General features: G+C 36.9%; 4 protein-coding genes across 7 annotated transcripts; all 4 read right to left on the bottom strand.

The window, feature by feature from the left end:
• Nucleotides 1–807: 807 nt before the first annotated feature.
• Nucleotides 808–2,260, bottom strand: LOC120272435 (protein ASPARTIC PROTEASE IN GUARD CELL 2). Its single transcript, XM_039279259.1, has one exon. The coding sequence runs from the start codon at nucleotides 2,248–2,250 to the stop codon at nucleotides 826–828; it is 1,425 nt and encodes a 474-aa protein (XP_039135193.1). The 5' UTR covers nucleotides 2,251–2,260; the 3' UTR covers nucleotides 808–825.
• A 3,980-nt stretch (nucleotides 2,261–6,240) lies between these two features.
• On the bottom strand, nucleotides 6,241–7,624 carry LOC120272424 (high mobility group B protein 7). The gene is made up of 7 exons (XM_039279249.1): nucleotides 7,468–7,624; nucleotides 7,301–7,383; nucleotides 7,060–7,219; nucleotides 6,905–6,962; nucleotides 6,765–6,809; nucleotides 6,598–6,687; nucleotides 6,241–6,517 (listed from the first exon to the last, which is right to left on the bottom strand). The coding sequence occupies exons 1-7, from the start codon at nucleotides 7,578–7,580 to the stop codon at nucleotides 6,485–6,487; spliced, it is 582 nt and encodes a 193-aa protein (XP_039135183.1). The 5' UTR covers nucleotides 7,581–7,624; the 3' UTR covers nucleotides 6,241–6,484.
• A 366-nt stretch (nucleotides 7,625–7,990) lies between these two features.
• LOC120272407 (coiled-coil domain-containing protein 12) lies at nucleotides 7,991–10,608 on the bottom strand. Its single transcript, XM_039279231.1, has 5 exons — nucleotides 10,367–10,608; nucleotides 9,999–10,157; nucleotides 8,552–8,683; nucleotides 8,354–8,469; nucleotides 7,991–8,251 (listed from the first exon to the last, which is right to left on the bottom strand). Exons 1-5 carry the CDS (start codon nucleotides 10,513–10,515, stop codon nucleotides 8,193–8,195), a joined length of 615 nt encoding a protein of 204 aa, XP_039135165.1. The 5' UTR covers nucleotides 10,516–10,608; the 3' UTR covers nucleotides 7,991–8,192.
• Nucleotides 10,538–13,539, bottom strand: LOC120272406 (protein N-lysine methyltransferase METTL21A-like). Of its 4 annotated transcripts, none has more exons than XM_039279230.1 (7): nucleotides 13,407–13,539; nucleotides 13,099–13,322; nucleotides 12,893–13,035; nucleotides 12,616–12,800; nucleotides 11,591–11,704; nucleotides 11,283–11,505; nucleotides 10,538–10,615 (listed from the first exon to the last, which is right to left on the bottom strand). In XM_039279230.1, the coding sequence occupies exons 2-6, from the start codon at nucleotides 13,306–13,308 to the stop codon at nucleotides 11,312–11,314; spliced, it is 846 nt and encodes a 281-aa protein (XP_039135164.1). In that variant the 5' UTR covers nucleotides 13,309–13,322; nucleotides 13,407–13,539; the 3' UTR covers nucleotides 10,538–10,615; nucleotides 11,283–11,311. The 4 variants fall into 4 exon arrangements, with proteins under 4 accessions (XP_039135164.1, XP_039135163.1, XP_039135161.1 ...); XM_039279229.1 differs by having other exon boundaries at nucleotides 10,606–10,711; XM_039279227.1 differs by lacking the exon at nucleotides 10,538–10,615 and having other exon boundaries at nucleotides 11,042–11,505.
• Nucleotides 13,540–23,693: the final 10,154 nt, after the last annotated feature.

The following is a 23,693-nucleotide window of genomic DNA, read 5'->3' as shown; positions in this document are numbered from 1 at the left end:
GCAATCTCACCTTAAGCTAATATGAAAAAAAAATAAACAATAATATGAGAGAAAGTGAAGGTAAAAATAAATAGGTGGAACTGTGGAAGAACACTTTTCAGTATTAGAATCATTAAAATCTACATATTCATTATCATAAATAGTGCCTAAACTATTTTGTTTTTTTTTTAAAAAAAAATAAAAAAACTTTTTCTTGGGGTTCCATTCAATTTTAATAATTTTAATTTTTTTTTATTAAAATGATTTTTTTTTCAAAATCAATATATAGGTAAACAACCAGTATACCTAATTTTTTAAAAATAACCATCAATATCTATATTTTTTTTAAAAAAAAATATAGATAATTTTTATCTTAGTCAATATATTTGAAGCTTCATTTTCATGTTGAAATAATTGGGCCAAGTTATGAAGTAAAGGGATTAGAGCTTTTGAATCACTCCTCTTAATTTCTATCACTGTGAAATAAACTTTATTAGGAGCCATGCAATATACAAATCATGGATTCTTGTTGTCTCGGATACCATGAGGTGGTGGCTAATAGTTTTCAAGTAAAAATCTAGATATTTTTTTTAACAAATATTTTTTTTACATTTGCTCCAAATTGCTTGCTCAAACAATTCAGTCATTTATAACTTCGACCATTCCCATTGCTAAGTAACAATTTAATTTCAACTACAAATCACATACACTTATTACATATATATATATATATATATATATATAATCTCTCTTCCCTAATAAAATAACACAAAACCAGCTACTACAATCCCACCAAATAATAATAATAATAATAATAATAATAATAATAATAATAAGTTTTAGAGTTTAGCAAGTATTAGGACCAAAGCCAACAAAGCCATTGGAAGTATCAAAAGAGATTTGAATCCCTTCTTGTTGTATATTCCCAATGATCGACAACCCATTCGATGACGCAGCAAATGCAAAACAAAACCTCCCACTATCATCCACCGGAATCAAGAAATTCCTCGCCGGAAGCGTCAACGTCGTCCCTCCGGCGAACAACAACGCTACCGTCGGAACCCTAACACTCTCAAACCCAAACAAATTATAACACGTGTCAAATATAGACACCCCTTCGGCACGTGGCAACCCCGCAGTGCTCGCCACGAACGCGTCCCTGAGAACACCGTACGCCGGCGCCGGAAACCGCGTGACGGCGGTACCAGTGTCGATGACGACGCCGTTATCACCGTCTTCGGTGAGACGGAAGAGGTCTCCCGTCAAAGGCAAAGGTTGGCCGCCGACGGCGAGGCCAGCGAGGGCAATGTAGTAAAAGCTGGGAAAGCGGGGATTGCGGAGGAGAGGGACCCAGACGGCGCCGACGGGGACGGCGGAGGAACGGCCGAAGATGAGAGAGCCGGTGGAGGAGGAGTCAGCGCCGCGGCTGAGAAGACAGTAGCTGAAGGCGCCGCCGAGTTGGCCGGCGAGTTGGGAGATGAAAGAAATAGGACCGGAGCCAAGTCCGAGAAGGCCGGAAGCACCAGTGAAAAGGCCGGAGTTGCGGTGGCCGCAGCCGATGGCAACGTTGGTGATGGTGGTGGATCCGAAGGTGAGGGTTTCAAAGGCGAGAGTGCCTTTGGTGAAGGAGCCGTCGGAGTAGGAGAGTTGGTAGAGGCAGTGGCCGGAATGGGTGCAGCCGGAATTGGGAGTGAGGAGAGAGCAAAGAGAGGAAGAGCATGGGATGGAGGAGAAGGAGGAAGAGAAAGAAGGGTTGTAAATGGGGTCGGATTGGGAGTAGCATTGAGAGCATGGAAGACATTGAAGCCAGAGAACGTCGCTGCCGGAGTCAAGGATGAGGTATTGAGGACGAGGAGGGGAACCGACACCGATGCGGATGAAGTATTCGCCGGAGCCGAGGTCGAGGCCGGAGGTTATGGAGGAGGAGAAGTCGGAAAGGTGGTAGGAGGAGTAGGGGGAGAGGAGATGAGTTAGCGAGGAGACGCGGAGTTGGTCGCGGAGGAGGAGAGAGTTGAGGGAATATTGGGAATGAGAATGGTTGGTGGTGGTGGTGGGATGGAGGTGGTGGCGAGGAATGAGAGGGAGGGAGTGAGGAGATGGAGATGGAGATGGTGAAGAAGAAGAAGGTGGAGATGGGGTGGTGAGTTGATGGAGGGTTACGTCATGGAATTGCATGTCTTGCATGTCTTGCATGTAAATGAAGGGGAAGGAGAGGAGGAGGATGATGAGGATGAGGACATGGAGAAGGAGATGGAGAGTTTTCTGTTGCATTGGTGATGGGTGTGGGATGATGAACATGTTTGGGGTTTTGAGAGGGGTTTATATATATATATATATATATATATATATATATATATATATATAAACATGTGTGCGTGTGTGTGTGTGTGTGTGTGTGTGTTAGGGTTGTCTTTTGGAGTATAAAGATGGTGGTGAATTATTTATTTATTTATGTTTGTTTGGGAGAGGAATGTGATGGGGATGGTGGGGAGTTTGGTATGGGGGGTTATTTATTTATTTATTTTTATTTTTTTCTTTATTTTGCATGTGAATATCTTAACAAAAGTAATTGAAAAAAATATAAATAATAATAATAATGATAATAATAATACTTGTGTAAACCACGGGTCTTAAAATAAAATGGAGAAAAAACAAATCTGGTACCTCAAAAAGTTGTGAAGTTAAATATGTGTATTTTCTTACGAATTCATGGAGCTATATTAATGTTGGCATAAGCGCACACACACACACACACACATATATATATATATATATAAGAAAAAAAATGTTTTGCTCTTGAATATATTCTCCTCACTTTTTTTTCTTTTATTTTTTTGCAAAATTATTTTCATGCCAAAATAGATCAAAGCAGAGAATATCTACCATTTTTCTTTTTAAAGCTTTTTAAAAATCTCTTGAGCTATGGATCAGTAGAGAGAGGACAGAATGTTTAATTTGAGTATACTCATCTGTTTTGAGAGGGGTTTATATATATATATATATACATGTGTGTGAGTGTTAGGGTTGTTTTTTGGAGTATAATGAAGGTGGGCAATTATTTATTTATTTGTTTATTTGTTTAGGAGAAGAATGTTATGGGGATGGTGGGGAGTTTGGTATTGGGGGTTATTTATTTATTTGGTTTTTTTTTTAATTTTTTACTTTGCATGTGAATATGTTAAAAGAGTACTTTAAAAAAATAATGATATTTGTGTAAACCATGGGTGTTAAAATAAAATGAAGAGAGAAGACAAATCTGGTACCTCAAAGAGTTAGGAAATTAAAGTATTTGTATATTCTTATGAATTTATGGAGTTATATTAATGTTGCATTGCCATGTACATATGTATATACTAATATACACATATATATAGAAAATAAAAAATAAAAAATGTTTTGCTCTTGAATATATTCTCCTCACTTTTTTCTTCTTTTATTTCTTTTTTTTTTTTTACAAACTTATTTTCATGCCAAAATAGATCAAGGGAGAAATTATATGCCTTTTTAAAAATCTCTTATGAGCTTGGGCTCAGTATAATATGAGTATACTCATCTGTATTTGGAAACCACAATTTTATTTTTCTAAAGGTTAAATTTTAATCATATTATTCTTGCTATTTCCTTGCTTGTATAATAATGCAAGGAGAGGTCAAATGGGTTGGATAAATGGGACTGCAAAAGGTTGATGCACTTCTCAACATTATCAAAGATTCAAAAATAAAATATAAAACTGAGTACTATTAGGATTTAAAAGCTTGATATTTGCCCTTTATTTATCACTGAAAAAATAAAAACACAAGTTCATTGATTAAAAAAAAATCCCTAAAAAAAGAGAATGATAATTTATTTCGTCTTCTAATGAAAAATAAATTTTTTTAAAAAAAGTTTAACTAGTTTGATCCATTGTTGCATCATGCATGCCACACAACCATTTTTTTTATTAGATAAGCATAAACCAATTAATTTGGCCCATATTTGATGTTTCACCAATTCAAGCACTTAAGTAGCATTTGTCACAATAAAATAACTAATCCATCTATTTTTATATGAAAAAGGAGGAGAGATAGCAGAAAAATAAATAACCTTACTTAATTATAATTTTTGGAATTTTTTTAAAAACTATTTTAAAATGAAATAAGATGTGGCACATCAGAAAGAATCAGTCATCTCAGATAAAATCATACTCAATTCTCAAAATATTTACAAATCTAGAACTTCACCTAAAAATTAATACTTGTCACTAGTTTATTCACCAATAGAACAGGATGGCTGATAATAATTTAGAAGTTGGAGAAGGTGGAGTTGGAAAGGCAAGCACTTTAGCATGGGGGGTTTTTATGAGTATAATATAGTATTAGAAGATACATATATACATAAAAATATCTTATGCCATCTTTTAGATGTAGATATGATTTCATATTCTGTCCATAAAAAGGTGCTTGACAAAATGCTTTGATTTTGAACATCAGAACATTCAAATTGTAATCATGTTATACCAAAGAGAAATAGTTTCCTAAAGTATATACTAATCTGAACCCTAATAGGGTGTTAACATTTAGGGAAATTATATATGCAAGAAAATGATAAAAAAATATTAATATGCTTAATAAATAAAAACATACAACCTCCAACACTACTCCAACACTAATTCATGACTAAATAGCAAGTAGAAACAATGCCATGCATCTGAAGTTTAATTTAATTTATTCATGTCTATTTACACTAGCCAACCAACACTCCAAAAATCATATTTCTTCACACTAAGTAGGAACACTCATGACCATTAATATCAAAAGGGATAACAGACCTCTGAATTTCCACATCAAAACTATGGATTAGACTAGTTTTTGGCTCAATCTAGTTCAACTCATTGTATTATAATACCATTTAAAAACAAACCATACATAAAGTACATACACCATTAAAATGTGTGAATAAAATAGATGCTTTTAAGCATCACAAAACAATGACAGCTTAAAGAGTATACAAATTGAAGCAGTATAGAAACATGACATTGAGAGCCAAACAAGAGAGCACAAGTTGATGGCTACTAGTGGGTGAAGTTAGAAAGACATGTTTCTTTTATTTATTGGACAAAAAGAACCATGCTTCCTAATAATGCCATCTTTTAGCCTAATGAGTGGTTGAGTATGCTGAAAAAGGCAAAAGATCATGCATTGGTGGTTGCAAGCTTTGCTGTGGACTCTGAACAAGTACTTAAACCAAAAAAAAAAGAAAAAAAAAGACAACATTTAATTCATGAATATATAATAGCCGTCCATTTTTAATCCTATTAGAATTATTCAAGCAATTCAGATAGAAACCATGTCATTAAAAGGAGAATGGAAACAAAATATAGTGGAAATTTATAAAATTGCAGTTAGTGGAGATGTCACCAAGGAGATATGGAAATAAGAGTTTGGACTGGAGGTGACAAGTTCACGAGTTTTCAATTATTGAGGCATTATTTACATAAAAGTAAGGAAAATAAAATCTCTGGTGCTCTTCTCTGTTCCTCATGCAAACAATTTAGATGAGATCACTACAACAAGTGCTTCATCTTTAATTCAATCTAAAAAGAGAGTGATAATGGAGGAAGAAGCTTCAATGATTCATATAAGCTATCTTCCTTTGATTTCAAGTCATTGCAACAAAGAACAATGTAGGACATAAAAAGAAAAAAAGAAAAAAAGAAAAAAAGTTACTGAATGTAAACTCCTGTTTAAGGTTTTAGTAAGCAATGTTCACAGGCATCAAACTTAGAAGGGCTAAGAACTTCAATAACACCATGTTTCCTTAAATATTTCAAAAATCAGAAATATTGATCAGGCCTTCTTAATTGAAGAATCATTGTGAATCACAAAGGAAATGGTGACCACACCAGAAACCTCTATTATTCATATAAAACATCTGATACATTTGACCTAAAGTCACAGGGGTACTATTAACAATGTAGGTCATAGAAGTAGAAAAGTTCCTGAATGTGAATCAAACAACTTAGAAAAGAACATTAAGCAGTTAAAAGCACAGAATACTACAAAATGAACTTGTAGATTTAGTGCAACTGCATGTGCAATAATCAAACAAATAGTATCTAATCAATAAATGCAAAGAACTTCCACAGCATGTCTCAAGATGGCCTGTTCAGGTTCAGCAACCAATCAACTTGTGGAAATGAATAAATAACTTTCATCACAGCTCAATCAAGTGATTCATGAGATATATCAAAACAATTGGCCGGGTTCTCACTAGATACACATGTAAACACGTTGCAAATAATCTTCCATTTAATATTGAAGAAAATGTTCAAAAGCAGTGAGAAGTTGAAGGAAAAGCACACCCACATCTATGAATGCAATTTCAATTTATCAACCATAAACCTAAGCAAAAGATTTCAACTTTGGCCATCTAAGATCATCCCATAGAGAATCCATTGAAAATTTTTATACAAAAGATAGACATTCAAACCATTTCCTGTAAATTTGCAGAACAGATTGCAAGACTATCACTCTTCCTCCTTTTCAGATGCATCCTTCTCCTGCAACAATATTAGAATATCAGCAAACCACTATCAACAAACATTAGAACAAGAGGCCAATTAAAGTAAATAGTATTTACATGTTCATTAGCTTCAGCATTTGCCTCTTCCAGAGCTTTCCCATATTCTGCCTTGAGTTCTGCTGCTTTATCCACATAAACCTTCTTCTCCTGCAATCAAAAGATCAACTTGAACTTGTTAACAAACAAGAACACAACCACCATAAAGAAACTAATATGAAAATCACCTCATCAGTCATGGACTTCCATCTCTCACCACCCTCCTTGGCCACCTAACCACCCAATAACATCCCAACAGAAAGAATAAAAGGAAAGATTAAATCAAACCAAACTTCCAAATTTAAGATGAACCACAACAAGTACATACCACAGCAACACTCTTGGAATCTGGATTTGCAGCTTTATATTCCTTTCTGAAGTCATCCCTATGATCAAAACAAAACCACAATGAAGTCATGGAGGATAAATCCAAGATAAGGTATACTAATTATGAGAGGCATAACAAGGGCCATAGATGATCACATGAAGAGAAAGAAGGCTGTAGGTGGGCGTTTGGGCAAGTTAGGGTTCTTAGATTTCTTTTCCTTCTTGGTCTTCCTCTCTTTGATCTCAGATGAAGCAGCTCTCTTCTTCTCTGCGGGCTTCTTCACGACCTCAGTGGCCTTCTCCACAACTTGCGCCTCTAATCAAAGACATAGAATCAAAAACAAGGGAGTTATCAAAGAGTTCAAGCAAAATCAAAGGCAGGGGAAAGGATTGATACCAAGATTCATCCTGATTTTGGAATCAAGACTGCAGCTATGCATGTCAATCAACACCACAGGGACATCTTTGTTGCATCCCTCACTGAAATCAAAACCCAAATCACCAGAGATCAGTAGAAAACCAAGAAGAACAAAGGAATATTTGGAGAAGGAGAGAAAAGAGTACCATCGAGTGAAGGCGCTGCCATCCTTGGCTCGCTTGAGGGAGCTCGTCGTCTCGGCTTCAACCCTCTTCCTCTGTCTCGGGGGATTCGACGACCGCGAGGAAGCACCAGCCATTGCTGAAGATTGAGATCTAGGGTTAGATGGGTTTGGAGGGGAAGCGAAAGAGAGGTTTTAAAAGGAGAAGAGGAATCGAATTTGGGGGAAAACTTACCCGCCATTTATTGCGCGCGCTTTTTTCAAAGATTCATAAAGATTCAAATTTTGGGCCGGTGCTTTGGATCCGCGCGGGGTTTTCTGTTTTCTATCCTGAACGTTGATACTCGAATGAATGGACAGGATTCGTTTTTGGAGGTTAGTTTTGTTGGGAGAATAAGAGAATTGATCTGAACCATTCATCTGAGTATTTTGGCGTGCTGTTTATAATTTATTTATAAATTTATGTCAACAGTGCTTGATTTTTCAGTAACTATTTATTATAGTTCTAGAACTCATCAACCATTGCCCCATAATATTAATAGGCACGCTGCATTCAAACTGCTCTTATAAATGCATTTGCAAACTCAAAGTAAAATTGTTAAGGCATTCTGGCACAAGCCCTGCTTGCATGCAACAATCTAATAATATATCTTACAAAATAAATTTCAGTACATCGTCAAGTCAAGATTTCTCATTTTTAAAGCATATGAAATTGCTTGAGATACTAGTGCGCTACAAAAGTTCGGTGGATCAGTCTTCGGTCACACCTGAGCCTGCCTCCGAGGCCTCCCTCTCCTTCTCTTGTTCTACTGCAGAAACAATGATCGAATTTCAAGGCTTGAAGAAATTCAATGAGACTTATCTTGCAGAGTTACTTTCACAAATCACAAATGAATAAATGAAAAACTTACGCATGAGCTGCCGTAGTGCTATCTGCGTGCGCTTTTCAAGCTTCTCGAGCCTCTTTTGCACATCCCTACGCAGGTCCCAATTTGGCTTCTTCGGTGCAATATTCACAAAGGGGATCCTGCATGGCAACCTAAATTCAATTAACCTATTGATTGAAGCTGGATACAAAATTAGAGGTAAATGTGACATGGTCAATCACCTCTATCTTCTCAGGCGGTGGTGCTACAGGGGCAACAGGATCTTCAAACTTTGGTAAGACAGCTGGTGGCAACTTACCTCTCTGAAGTTGCTCATCATGCGGAAGGTAATTTCTGAACTTCAAGTTGAATTTCCTGTGAAGAGAAGCCAACCACAAGCTTTAAGGATGCAGATCATAGACCACAATTAATAAGTTGCTTTCATTAGAATCATTACACATGCTGCATAAAGGAAGGTCTTATGGGGAAATTACAAATAGTAGTTTGCACCCAGTACAGATGAAAAACCTTCACAAATACAGGGTTTTCTTTATGTGAAAATCATACAGATGAGGGAGTGTCCCTACCCATACAAGTGTATTAGGAAGAATAGAATAGGATGTGGTGTTATGGTGCCTTTCATGCAAATTCATGGTGGACTGTTATTCAAAGTGAAGAGTTTCCAAGTGCTGCAGTGAGTAGATTTCTATAAGCCCTTTTATAAACATGTTCTAAACACAAAACCCCTAGAGTTACAAATTAGGCTGCAAAGGAAATAATCACCCGCACTGACACATCATGTCTGATTCTTAAAGAGTCTTAGAACTTGGCTTTGCACCATGTAATAATGTTTCCTATCACTGGAAAACTATGGTGATTTAAAGAAATATAGTATCATCTTATATCAGTAGTTCAATAACTTGGCTTTGAACCATGTAATAATACTTCCCAACACTGGAAAAATATGGCAATTTAAAGAAAAGTAGTATCATCTTATATCAGCAGTTCAACAAGTGAAATGTCTGCACAAAGCAATACATTAATCATGCATAACTAAGCACCCACTGATTCGAACAGAGGAGGCTAAACACCTTGCCTGTGAAGGCTCAACTGAATAGCATTCAGCAAATCTATGGTCTTAAAACCATGCTTTACAGATGATGTGGTTCTATGTTCTATGAATGCATGCTACCTAATAAACTTCCATGCTTTAAATTGTACATTCTGAACTAGTCATGTGAAAAATTCTAGCCCCATGCTGCCTCACATATCAAAATTATCATCAGACAATTACAGGTAATTCAGATATGAAAAGTCATGACAATAAGCTCATCCTTTATGTGAAGAAACATTAAGAAAGAAAGGTTACTATATAAAATCAGCAAATTTATGTTCTTAAAGCTACAATATTTACAGACAGTGCAGCTCTAATTTGTTATCAATACCTGCTGCCAAACGAACTTCCATGAATTCAATAGTCCAATCTACACTATCAATGCTAAAATTCTCATTGCATGAGTACCAAAATTATCATCATAAAATTACAGATGATTTGTAAGTTCATGGAGACAGGTTCATCCTTTATATGAAAAAATTATATGAAAAAATCATAAGAAGACGTTAATGAAAATTCATGCCCAACAAGAACAGTATAATGCCACAAACGAAATAGGAAGATCAATGCACTCACATCTCCTCTTCAGCGTCCTCAGTCTCTTCAGTTTCATCCTGTCTAGAACCCTCATCGGGAGTGCTTAGAAGCTCATTTGCTTCTTTAAGAGCCTGCAGCCTCAACCGACGCGCAGCTGCAGCTTGGCCCACCTCGTCCTCTCCACCAGCGGCTTCATCCCTGTTAAATTTATACACACAAAGCTTCAAATCCTTTGAATCAAACAACATATCATAGAAATTTGCTATTCCGGATGAATAAAACAGGATACGTGATACTGCAACCCTAGAATGAACCAACAAGAGATGATAGCAAGAAGACGATGACATCCATTGAAGAATTGACAACTCAACAAAGATAGAGAGATTGAGGAAAGAGGAAAGACTCACTCTTGTTGTTGATCTTCGGAAGGGTCTTGTGGCTTGGTGCCGTCTTCGTCGGGAGTGTTGAGGAGATCCTGGGCAGCTCGAAGAGCTTTCAACCGCTCCCGCCGTGAATTGCTAGCTTGCCCAATTGAACCCTCCTCCTCCGCCGCCATGGCCTTGTGCTCGCCCTCTTCGTCTCTTCGCTATCGAGAGTGATCGAGAGAGACGATGACGAGGGTTTGGGAGATTTCTGGACTTTTTATGAATAACACCCTGAAATAAGTTGAATTTGAATCTCCTTTGTTTGCATATAACACCCTCCTATATTTGATAATTGAATTGAACTCCACGAAATCCTCCATCAGGTCACTGACTTAAATTTAATTGGATATAATAAAAAGTCATTAGAGAGAATATAGAGTTACAAGAAGGAAAAAAACAGTGTGTGTGTATATATATATATATAACCATAGTATCAATAAGATTCAGGTTAAGATGCTCCTTGCAATAACATTTGAGGTGGTCTTAGGTGCAGTGTAATGCCCAATAAACATTTGACACATACAACAAAAATACATAAAAACATAACACCTTTCCTATAATACCCTTACTCATTTTATTAAATTACTGATCTCAAGATCAAAAATCCAACATCTAACAGTAAACTATATAAACTTCACCTATTGCACATCACCTAAGTTTTCTCCAGAACATTTTATCCATTCATTTATTTTATCTGATGATACAGACAACATTACAACAATGAAGAATGAGTGTTGCAATCACCATACAGGATCAACAAATGTGTTTAAAAACAAAAATCTGCCTTTCAGGGCTAGCAAATTCAGGAAATTCAACAATTCCAATTCCTTTCTTAAAACTGATGATGCATGCAGCTCTTTTTGTAAATACAGCAATATCCCAGGATTCCGATACTTACAACTTCGAGAAAGAAAACTTGCAATGAGTTCAATTGATTTCTTCGCTTTTCTTTCTGTCTGATATGTTATCTAGATCTTGCGGAGCCAATTTCGTGATTTTCTTTACTAAAATAAATAGTGCCACCCGATGGCTGCGATAATCAGGATGCCATTGTGTTTGATCAACACAACCAATTGTAAACTCCTCCATAGCAGCTTCCAAGAAGTAGTTTAGCACAACATCTGCAAAATGGATTGCCTTACTTCTCTATGCATTCTCTGAAATGCATGCAGAAAGAGAATTTGAGAATTGAGATGTAGAAATTACCATTTCGGAGTTCTCCAGCAAGAAAAATCGTTGTGTTACCTCCACAGAGTTGTGTTATTGTAGATAATAAATCCATGACAGCACTTTCACTGTAGATTACATCTGAGCCAAGAACTATATAGCAAAACATTTGCATCTATTACTTACAGAAATAATCTTGAAGAAATTATTGATTGTCTTGCATATGACAAAGATAAGATTTAGCGAACCCTGAAGGCACAAATCAGAAAAATCAAATCAAATAAAAAACCACAACATGGAAGGATTCTTCTCCAACTTTGTACAAGGACAAGTATATATAATTTTAAAAACTTATAATGAAATTTTTATTTCTTTTTTCTTTCACCTTTTCATTTGCCTTTTTATTCCTCCATTTTTCCCCCTCAATCCAAAACACAGCCTAAAACAATTTGTGCCCTCAGAAGGTGGCAGTCAACAAGAGACCATTGCAGATACAGATTCAAAGAACAATGTTATACATACCATTCCATTCCCATCATTCCAAGTGTCATATGGAAATTTCAGACAATCAGGTACATTAATATGCCTAATTTTAAACAGAAACTATAGAGACAAATCAACTTTATTACAAAACTATCCATGAAGTTAAACCTATCACATTGACAGGACACCGTTGCACCTAGTATACTAAGCTGGATGCTAAGAGTGGTAAGGCAAAATAATTTTAAGAAACTTGCAAACTGAAAAAAAAAAAAAGCTAGGACAGTCATCTTCTTCTAATTGTCTCAAACAGACAAAATTCATCTGTTTATGATGCAATGTGATCCTATAGCTGAACACTCCTTGAGCATTGCGAGGTTATTTGCTCGATTTCACCAAGCATGATGATCAATACAAATCCATGATGCTAAACACAAAAGTTCAAACAATAGTTTTTTTATGAATAAAAAAGGATGAGAACTACCTAAACAAAACAAGCAATGAAACACACGACACTTGCAAACATCATGCAACAAACATAAAAGACAACAAAACACAAAAAAGAGCTATAAAAAAGGGCTAACCGAAATCAGGCAAAGGATCAATAAATTCAGAGTCAAGCTCATCCCCCCAAGTTAACTCCTTTACATCGGCATTTCCTCGAACACCTCCTCCACCTAAATTGCTTTCCACATTCCTCCTTAACAGCTTCAACCGATCAGGAAGATCAGTGAGAATCACATCCCCTCCCAACAGAGCTGCTATACATCTAAAGAGCACAAAAAATCCAAACAAACAATTCAACAAACACCTTGTCTGCACAACTATATCCAAGAAAAAGATGTCATCTTTTGCACTTACCCAACCAATCCACAGCCTGAACCAAGCTCAACAACCTTCTTCCCCTTCAAACTCAGCTTCCCACTATCAACAGCGTGCTCCAGGAACTTCCCCAAGACTACTCCGCTGTCCCACATCACCGCCCCCGTCACTCCTGGCGTGCTCTGGCAGTGGATTTCAGGGATTGAGGAAGTCAAATAAGCAGTGAAAACAAAAGAGATACGTACCATGGAGGACGGCGACTGAAGGATGGAAAGATGGCGGCCGCATGAATCAATGGGAAGAGTGACGTCAGCGTGGCGGACGAAGAAGTTGTGCCGACGGGCGGTGGGGTCGTTAAGCGCCCATAAGAGGAGTATCTCCGACGCCGCATCCTCCACCAGGCGCACAGCAGCGCAGTATGCGCCGAGCTTCATCACCTCCTCCTCCTCGGCCATTGTTTGAGGGCCTACTGGTGAGCAAAGGACGTGATCAGTGTTTTTTTTTCTTCTTAAATTAGATTTAAATTGCGAACATTTTTTTTTATATAATTTACACAAGCCCGGTCGTTGTTGGGGGGTTGGTCGGAAGATCTTATGATCATTAAGCTGATTCTTTACATGTTCGAGGGAATGACAGGTCTGGAAGCCAACTTCTTCAAAACCTGCCTTTTCTCAAGTACTTTTGGGAAGCTACTAAGTGAAGTGGTTTCGACAACTTTAAATTGCACGGTGGGTCTTTACCGGTGACTTACCTTGGTATCCCGATCTCTGGCAGAAGACCTCGTAAACAAGACTGGGAAAGTCTTATTAAGAATGTACATCATAGGCTTTCATCTTGGAAAGCGCATCATCTGTCCTTAGGTAGTTGTCTCACTCTAGTCAATTCAGTTTTGAATCCCTCACATGAGACTCACATGAGGGATTCACGGGATTTGTAAGATCTCCTCCATCCACGCTCCTCCTCCATCCCTTTCTTCTCATCACTGGCCATTCTCATCTCCGAAACCTTTTCTCCTCCAATCGCTGGCATCGTTGGTCGAGCAACAACGGCGACACTTTCTTTTGATTGTTCGTTTTCTTTTTCTCCATCTTCTTCTCCATTTTTTGTGGGTTGGTGTTTAATTTTTTTTTTTTAATTTTTTATTTGGGACTTTGGTGATCTTAATTTTAGGTTTTGGGTGATAGTTAATTTTTGGGAAGTTAACGAAGAGTGCGGTGCATGCATCGGGCAAGGAGCAAAAGTGAGAAATCTAACATTCTTCTTGCTCTTCTACTTCTCATCTTCTTTTGCTCTTATTTTTTGGCTGGTTTTTATTTTTCAATTTTTTTTGGATATTTTCAGCGACAGGGATAGGTATCGTCCTCTTGTTTTACTTGATCTGAGATTTTTTTTTCGTTTATGTGTTGAAACTTGATATTATTCTTTGTTGTTTGGTCGTGATTGTGTATGATATTTGCAAATGTGGTTGTGTTTATTTCATATATATGATTGATTGCCATTAGTGTATTCTGAGAGCCCTGAAGATGATGAATATAACAGAATGAATTTAATAAGGAATGTTTACAGGATTAAAGGTTCTTGATCTTGAGGTGACAATGCCAGGTTTGAGGCTTTCTAGGATCAGATTCCACTAACAATGAGAGGTTGCATGGAATGAGAACTTTTATTTAGGGTTTGATGCGCTTTAGTTATTCTCTAAGCATATTTTGGTAACAATTGGGAAGTGTTGTTCTCATTAAATGGCAGGGTGTAATATCTAGAGATTTTGTTCCACTCAAAACATGAGTCTTCGAAGTATAATTGCGACATGTGTATGGCACTATTGGTTAGACTTTCAAACTCATGGCTTTGGATATTCTTTACCACCTTGGTGCTGTAGCAAGTGCCACGCCTATACAAGTCGTTACTTTATAAGATTTATGGCAAGCCAAGTTGAACAAGGGTTTAAGATGGACAAAGGCTTCAAACCACAAACAATACAAGTTGTTATTCGATCCTTGAAAGATACATTTGGAGTGACAATGACAGAGGCCAATGTAAGTAATCATCTCATAACGTTAAGGAGAAAATGGGCGAGGATAAAAAAAATTAAAAGATATGAGTTTCATGGGTTGGGATGATAACCTCCAAATTATTATCATGGACGAGGCTGAATATATAGAATACATCAAGGTACTTGTTACTTAAAAATTATAATTTTTGATTTGTACATTATAATTCCAACTGAATCATTTGAATATTTATTTGTTAAAATACAGATCCACAAGGACGACGAACCCTATTGAGGATTACGACCTTCTCGAGACTATTTGTGATAATAATCAAGCTACTGGAAATCGTGCTGTCACCTCAGGAACTCGTATTGGCACAAAAATGGATTACAACTCTGAGGCAGATGTATTCCCATCAACCCAAAATTATGATGATGTGCCTTTCATGGAAACAGATGGGCTTGGTAATACCTCGCCGTTTACTCAACCCTACAATTATGAACCAACGTCAACAACAAGCCCAATACAAAGAAGGAAAGAGAAAGACAAACGCAAAGTGACAAGTTCCCCTTGCTTATATCCCGCAAGTGCACGGGCTTGTCGAAGTAATAATCCCGGGTGAGCGGGGTCGAATCCACAGGGAGTAGGGAGTGAAAATACTTAATTTGATTCTTAACTATGTGGAATATCAATAGTGATAAGTGTGAAATTGATTCAATTCTCAACAATAAAAACAACAAGTGAAAGAGCAAAAGTAAGAAGAGGGTAAGGCAATCGATAAAGCATGGGGTACTCGGATAATGCTTCACCTAGGATGATCGCTTCAAGTGCAAGAACTCTCTATTATGCTTCCTAATCAATGCAATGGTGAGTCGTGGAAATCCTTACATACATAGTCCCAAATCTAAGGTCAACTATGCCTAACTCTATACATGTCCCGGAGGAGAAATCGAACAATCTCAACACCTCTGACTCGCGATAGAGTTGCAATGAGCTCTAGGGATTCCAAGTGATAAATCTCTTCCTAAATATAGACCTATCCCTCTTTGGTCCGGTGGAAGGTCCCTAGCCACAATTAAGCCCTAGATACTAAGATCCTCTCAACGCTTCACTCCATTTCACGCGCAACTAGGCCCCCAGCTGAGGTTCATCCCTTAGACCATTCACTCCATTATGGCCGCAAAGAACTCGAGGAACGGAGGTAGAATCTATCACGCCGGAGGGGAAAGGGGACGCCTCCCTGCACTCTCGATCGACCCTCTCCAACCTAGCTTTGTCTAACGCTAGTGGTGTGTCACTCACTCACAAGGTTACCAACAAGAACTCTCAACCCCTAGTGTCACTCTAGGGGAAATGTTCATACAATCAAGCATTCAAGGTTGGAACTCACAATAAACATCAATTTATTGAAAGCATAATAAAGAAGTTCAATGAAACGAATACATCCTAGGGTTCACAATCATCCAAGTACCCACTAGGGGTTTAGCTCTCCATGGAGCTTAGTACAATCAAAAGAAATCGAATGTAAAAGCAATGAATACATAAAGAAACCCCCTCGATGGTCGTGTCGATGGTCTTGTGGAAAGTCCTCTACTCGTCGTCCAAGGATTCCTTCGTCCCGGGTATAGGGATGCGCCTCGATGGAAGCTCCCCTACCAACCTTCTTCCTAATGGAATCACGATGTCGGAGCCGTAGAACCTCTCCAAAAACCTTGGCCAATACCCCTCGAAACCCCAGCCGAAGCTCTCTCACAAGTTGGGGAAAAAGATGGAAAAAGAATACCAAAATCGGGGATGAATCGGCTTTAAATAGGGTCGGAATCGGCAACTCCACGGGCGTGGATGATACACGCCGCGAATTTCCACGCGTGGATATTTCCACACGCCCGTGTGGATTCTCTGTTTCTCTGATTTCTCGGCCGGCTGTGAACAGTGTTGCTACAGTAATTGCTACATTACTCTGCTACAGTCTTCGACCTGATTAACTTCCAAATTCCATACTTTCATCGGGGTAACGCAAACGGGCACACGTTCACGTCGTGAATCACTTGCTTCTTCAATGATGTACATGTTGGCGAGGGCTCTTGTTCTTATATGCATAAGTCGGAATGCTCGAGCGTGACTGCCTTTGTGCCCCTCCAAATAGATGTACTCACTCGAATGCGAGGAGGTTGGCACACACTCTAGCATCTCACACTTGACCTATGTCTTCGCGTTTGAACCTTAACAAGATCTCCTCCAAAATAGGTGCATTATGATCCACATTGGCCCATTTCCTTCATACTCGGCCTCACAACCCTACTTGCGTAAAAGTAGCATAAAAACACACATATTAATTTAGAAAACTGAGGAAAGTAATGCTCAACATAAGGAATGAACGCTTCGCATTCATATCGCACAAGCACTTATCACAAAGCAACCCTTAATGATGCTACAATAGACCGTTTGGCCACAAGTATTGAAAAAGCTTTTGATAAAGTTCAATCTAGCCGTTCAGTTAGCTTTGCAAAAGATGTTGAAGATGAATGTATGAAGCTAACACAACATGGGTATTTCATAGATCAAATTCTTATGGTATATGAGCACTAGCTCGCATGTTCTTTGGAAAGCGTCAAGAACTTCACATGGCTTGGGTGAATAAATTCTTTAATCAGATGATCAGATGCTCTAGTATGCAAGTATGGTATAAATTTTCATTATTGACGTATTTTATATAAATTCTTTAAATATTATTTTTTATTTTTTTTATGGGCTCTGATTTTTTTCCTCTTTTATTTGTGTGCAGGATGTGGTGGATGACCAACTGTTTGTGGGGTTATATTTGGAGTTTAATGTGTTTTCTTTCGAGTTGTATTTGGAATGTTATCTTTGTTTGGAGTTCTATGTGGAATCTTATGTTTTTATTTGCGGTTTTTGTGAATTTTATTGTTTAGATTGAGTTTGGTGTCTTTCATATGGATGATATTATCTCTAGAACTAGTTATTACTTATGTATAACAAATTCTCATGCTTTGAGGTGTAACTCTCTGTTTTGAATGTATGGTTGAGATTTGATTGATTCAATTGTAATTTGTTATTTGAATTTTTCCAGTCGTGATCATCACTCCTTGGTTTGTCAGTAATATTTCCAGCTGCTGCTTGTATGCTTCCATTTCTTCCATCACATGCAAAGAGGAAATTCACGCTGGAAGGCTTCAATCTTGGGTCTTTCATCTTGAAGGCGAGTAAGGAAGTCTTGGAGCTGGTCAAGTTGATCGTGATGATGATGACATCATCATCAGTAGAAATAAAGGGTGATTGAGTTTGAGAAGGGAGTGGGAGTGCATAATTGTTGGGTTTGTAATCAAGGGTTAACTCATATGAAGGTCGTGAACCCATGATATATGAGAGAGAGAATGAGAGGGAAATATAGTGAGCGAATGGATGGGTAATTTCCTTGCACTGGTTTAAATTAATCGTATATTAACTTTAATCATATATTAACAAATAATCTTTGTTCTCAATAACTATAAAAAAATCTTTGTTTAAAATAACTAACCCACTATCTCCAACATTAACTTTATCACAATTAAATATTTTTAACTTTATCATAATTAATATATTTAAATAATTAAAATTCAAAAATAAACTAACTAAAATTATTTAAAAAATTTAAAACATATTTGAAAAATTTTAAATAGTGAGATTTTATTTAGAACCGTTTGGCGGACATGATAAGAACAATAGAATACGATATACTATCATATCCTGTTGTTGTCCTTTGTTTGGTGTGCCAATAGGATATGATAGTCTTATCCTATTGGCTCAAGTAGAATATGATAAAAAAAATAAATTTACTTTTTTTGTCCCTATTATTTGGTTTATCTCCATTATATAGGGTTTCATTGTATTTTTTTCTTTTGATCTTTTAAACATAATGCTTGGAACAAGAAGCTTATCAACAACTAGATAGAACACTAATTTCACTCTTTTAAGTAGAATTTTATGTATTTAGAGTAATTAAATGTTTCTCCGTCAATCTTCGTGCTTGAGCAAATTATTTTTTTCAATTAAATCTTTTTTTTAATCATGTCTTATTTTTAGTTTTTCTAGTCTAATGTTTTTTTAACTGATTTTGATGTGATCAATTTATTTTTCATTAATGAGTTTATTACTTTAGCTTTAAGTCATATTGATGACTTTGTGTATGATTTTCTCCAAAGAAATAAGTATTAACTATAATTTTTGCAAGTTGGTTATACTGCATTGTGGACATTATTTATAAGTTATTTATTTTTTAAAAATTTAAAATATATCGATAAGTAAATCATTAAGGAAATTTTTTTAAAAAAAGCCTATTTAAATAAAAATATATGTATATATATAACTATATTATAAAGGGTAATTTTGTCTATTTACATACTATTTATATCATATCCTGTCATTATTCAGTCAACTTCAAACACAAAATAGGATAACAAAATGTTATCTAATGGTTTATCCAATGTGCATCAAACATATGATAGGATATGAGCTTATGCCCATATCCTTTCCTACTCCTATCCAGTCCTCATATCATATCTGTCCATATCCTATTCTGTCCACCAAACTGGCCCTTAAAATTTTTTTAACAGCCTTATCTATTAATATAATATAAAATTGATATATTATATTATATCCATTAATTTAATAAATAACTAATATATTATATTTTATTATAATAAATTAAGTATATATTAATTATATTAATTATATAATATATATTAATTATTTATAATATTAGGGGGGGGGTAACCTCACCATGGGTGATCATAACATGTAATCCAAGCAAAAATACATCAAACCAAACACATATTTTTCAAATCCAAATTTACAAATCCCTCCAACCAAACACAAAACTCTGTTATCCAGCAATACAAATACATTCAATGTCACGCCCCGTCCCGCAGGTCCCATGCATGACATACCGCCATGACAACCCAGGGGAGGTCAAACACCTACCTCAACCCTAGATCGTCGTAAGGCTAACATGTTCCCTATACAAAACTACTATAACAACAAGAAATAGTCTAACAGTACACCATACACAATTATTCCTACACATGCTCATCCATTTAATACAAGATATGACTCATAGATAATCATGACATGGAGTTCATAATGACAATAATAACAACAACTCGAAGTAGAAGGTATACTTCTCGTACACAATATGATCTGACTGTCATAACAAAGTATCTCAATTAAAGAAAATATGTAACAAGGTTCGACAACACATAGTGGGTCCTTGATAATACATGCCAAGGAATAAACAACATACACAACTCAAAATGTTAAGATAGACACAACTCTTGCCAAGCAGTTCACGCCTTCACCCTTATGTTGTGCTATCACCTAGGAGGAAGAAAGAAGGGGTGAGTAACTAGGTTACTCAGTGAGGGGCTAAACATGTAACTATAGCTCAAGCATGCTCAAAGAAAGTAAAATACAATCAAAATGGTTTCAAATCTTAATAAGCATAAAGATACTTTAAATAACAATTTTAACATAAGGATATAAGCTTTCTTAACAAAGTGAACAATAACATTTCCTTTGAAATCATCAAACAATATATATATATATGTTCAATTCGGGAACTTAGTATTCACATCTTTTCAAGAGCTCCAAATGTCAAGATACTTTAGAAATAAATAAATCAACAATACACAATAATTAATAGTATCCAAATGGCCTCGAAAACTCTCCATCGCTAACCGTGGCCTTGGTTAGGTCTGGAGCTACTAAGATTCACGTATCTTGGCATTGGCCGCTGGGAAGTTCGTGTGGTGACTCCGAACAACTCAACTATATCCAAGTCATGCCTCTACGCTCCCACCTAAAAATGGCATAACTGGTTTGACGGTTTTCCACGCCACCTCTAAACAAGTCGGCCCGTGGAAACCATCCACTTCTTACTACAGTAAGTACTGGAGCTCGGCTCCCATGTCACCATCAAAATAAATAAATAACAATTCCAGCCTGTAGGCTCAGCATACATCAACATGATAACATGATTCCCATTTAAGGGATTACTATTGTTCATAATTGCAAATCTCACTCCAAGAGTGAATAGCTTGGTTACAACATTTGCCAAGAAATCATTTTCATCAAGAACATCATACAAAAGTATCTTTTGAAAATATACTTCAAGGATTTTATCATCACAATAAAATTCAACTTAGTTTTCACATGATTTTTTGGTCATCATAACAAGAGCATCAAACTCTTAAAAATGCGTAATTTGAAACATATATTTCAAAACATAGAGTTTCCAAACCATGAGAATATATATATATATATATACTTTGCAAACATCCATGCAATAAGCCAAATCAGAAGTCACCATGATTTCTAAACTCCATATAAAACTTTCAAAGAGAATTAGTAATGAGCGGTCTATTATTCAAAGGCAAGCAACTTAAATATTAACCAAGCATGCATGAATCATAATCCAAACTTTAGTAAATCCCACTCACAAACTTGGCGAGCTAAAAACCTTCGGTGTTACTTCTCCACTGGCTCTTTCCCTCTACTTGAAGTTTCACCTCCTAGAAGCAATTAAGTAAACCAAACAAATGACAAAACATCATCAACAATGTGATCTATTGAAATAAAGGGAAATGCTCAAAATGGGAAAATGATGGTTTCTAGGGTTTTCTAAACTCTCTAACTATAACATCTAGCAAGGATAGATCTCTCACAATCCTTAAAACCAACAAGGAAAGCAAGAAAACCAACTTTGATTCAGTGCTACAATAGATCTGAAATTAAGGGAGAAGATGGTTCAAGGATTTCTCTAAATCAAGTCAAACAAATCAAAACAAATACTCCTCCCAAGCTATAACATCAAAGAAGAAGAAAAGGAACAAGAATCAAGCTTTCCCTTGGGTTCACAACCAAACCCTACTTATACTCATTTAAGGAACAAAGAAGAAACAAGAAATGAAAGAAGCTTACCTTGACTCAAGAGATAATCAAACTCTTTGTTCCAAGAACAAGGCCAAGAATACCTCCAAAATCAGCATATAAACCCTAAGAATGGTGGACGAAGAGAGGAGGAGCTAAGGGGAAGGTTTTGAGAAAAAGATGGGTGAAGAAACGGCTCAAAAGGGGCTTTAAAGAAACTTCGCACGACTTTTCAGGTGGGACACGGCCTGGATACGATTGTGTTAGAGTTGACACAGTCATTGTAGCAAAATTACTGCAGCAAAATTACTGTAGCACCTGACACGGTCTGAGTGCTCCTGACACAGTCATGTCGGGGCTGAAATTTGAAATTTCAATGCTCGGATTCTCCTGAGAAAATCAAGGGGGCTGACACGGGTTGAACACGACTGTGCGCACCCTGAAAACTACCTTTTTAATCCTAAACGCATCACCAAACCCTCGGCAAGATGCCCCAAACCAAAGAAAATGAGAAAACAACTAAAACGATCAAGATAAACAAGTAACAAGCGAGGGAAAATGGCCAAAATACCACATCCAACCAAACACTGGATTTAACTCTCCTGAATTTACAAATCTCAGGATTTCTAAATACAAATCCACTGCATTTTCAACTACATCCAACCAAACGCCCCCTTACTGGATGTCTATTTTTAGACTGTCTTACTGGGTGATAAACAAATTGATCTAATTAGAAGGGGTTGGGGTATTTTAAACCTTAATATGTTCAATTAAGCGTTGCTCAAGAAATTGTGGTGGAAATTCATGTCTTATCCTAACTGGCGCGGAGCGGCGATTGTCCAATTTAATTATAGAATATCGACCTGGAATATGGTCCCTAAGCAGACGAGGAAGCTCTCTTTCTTTTAGCAAAGAGCGTCCAACTGCCTTCTAGCACTTGGGGATGTATCATAAAAGTGGTTAATTTTTATGAAGAGACGCTTTTTTGGCATGATCGGTGGCTCAATGGTCGGGGCCCTATGTTTCTGTGGCCAGATGCTTTCAAATTTAACCAGAATCATTCCAGCACACTTAGGGCCTTGGCCTCTATGCTTAGTGAGCTCCTTTTTTCAAAATCTCTTGAGACGGTACCATATCGGGACCGTCTTGCATCATATAGGGGTTATGAGAGATAAGAAGTGGTGGAGTCTCATGATGAATGGGTCCTTCTCGATAAAGTATTTTTACAACTTTCTCAATGGCAGGGGCACGTGATGTCCGATCTCTAGATGGTTCTGCCTTCTGGGTTAGAAATTGCCCGTGGAAGTTTAACCTCTTCAATCGGCTTGTCAGGAAAAACAAGATACCTTTTACTTGAAAATCTGGAGAAACATAGACCACCTTTTTATTCACTGTTCTTTTGCTAAATATGTCTAGGAGTACTTTGTGAGATTGTTCCATTTGCTTGAACTATCCCGGTCCATGAGTCAAATCTGGGGAAATTGGAGATTTCTTCTAAGGTCAGCGTTTAAGGTGATGGGAGAGTGAATTTTGAAAGCTCTTGTTTGGAATATATGGCTTGCTAGAAATGATCGAATCTTCAATACTAATGTTGTGTCTGTTTTTGCTATTATTCTGAAATGTGATTGCATGATCCTATCTTGGTTTTCAGCAATTGCCGAGGGCTCCAAAGAGAAGTGTGAAGATTCCATCTCTACCATCAAACGCAGTCTAGAGTTTCTAGGCTATTGTTCGGAGGCTATTAGTGGTGACTTGCCGGCCTAGGAGGTGAGTGACCATATCACAGGCTAGTTCGTGTCTTGTTGGCTTTCTGGGCTGGGTGGCCATATCACAGGCTAGTTTTTTAGTTTCTCTTGTTTTTATTTGTGCCCATCTTTGGCCGTTATACTACATCTAGTGGATTATCTTTGTTGTTCTTTTTTGTT

The sequence above is a fragment of the Dioscorea cayenensis genome, chromosome 11, assembly GCF_009730915.1.
Source record: "Dioscorea cayenensis subsp. rotundata cultivar TDr96_F1 chromosome 11, TDr96_F1_v2_PseudoChromosome.rev07_lg8_w22 25.fasta, whole genome shotgun sequence".
In the NCBI taxonomy this organism is placed as follows: Eukaryota; Viridiplantae; Streptophyta; class Magnoliopsida; order Dioscoreales; family Dioscoreaceae; genus Dioscorea; species Dioscorea cayenensis.
This window is presented reverse-complemented; position numbering and strand designations above follow the sequence as displayed.

Bases quoted from the DNA above. Each gene is read 5' to 3' on its own strand.
- LOC120272424 (XM_039279249.1), bottom strand. From the start codon at position 7,580: ATGGCTGGTGCTTCCTCGCGGTCGTCGAATCCCCCGAGACAGAGGAAG. The intron at 7,384-7,467 runs GTACTCTTTTCT...TTTTGATTTCAG, and splicing joins GGCAGCGCCTTCACTCGATG to TGAGGGATGCAACAAAGATG. The intron at 6,810-6,904 runs GTATGTACTTGT...TTGGGTGGTTAG, and splicing joins ATTCCAAGAGTGTTGCTGTG to GTGGCCAAGGAGGGTGGTGA.
- LOC120272407 (XM_039279231.1), bottom strand. From the start codon at position 10,515: ATGGCGGCGGAGGAGGAGGGTTCAATTGGGCAAGCTAGCAATTCACGG. The intron at 8,684-9,998 runs GTGAGTGCATTG...TTCTCTTCACAG, and splicing joins GAGGACGCTGAAGAGGAGAT to GAAATTCAACTTGAAGTTCA. The intron at 8,470-8,551 runs GGTGATTGACCA...GTTGCCATGCAG, and splicing joins CCACCGCCTGAGAAGATAGA to GATCCCCTTTGTGAATATTG.
- LOC120272406 (XM_039279230.1), bottom strand. From the start codon at position 13,308: ATGGCCGAGGAGGAGGAGGTGATGAAGCTCGGCGCATACTGCGCTGCT. The intron at 13,036-13,098 runs GTACGTATCTCT...ATCCACTGCCAG, and splicing joins TTCAGTCGCCGTCCTCCATG to AGCACGCCAGGAGTGACGGG. The intron at 12,801-12,892 runs GTAAGTGCAAAA...TGTGCTCTTTAG, and splicing joins TCAGGCTGTGGATTGGTTGG to ATGTATAGCAGCTCTGTTGG.
- LOC120272435 (XM_039279259.1), bottom strand. From the start codon at position 2,250: ATGCAACAGAAAACTCTCCATCTCCTTCTCCATGTCCTCATCCTCATC.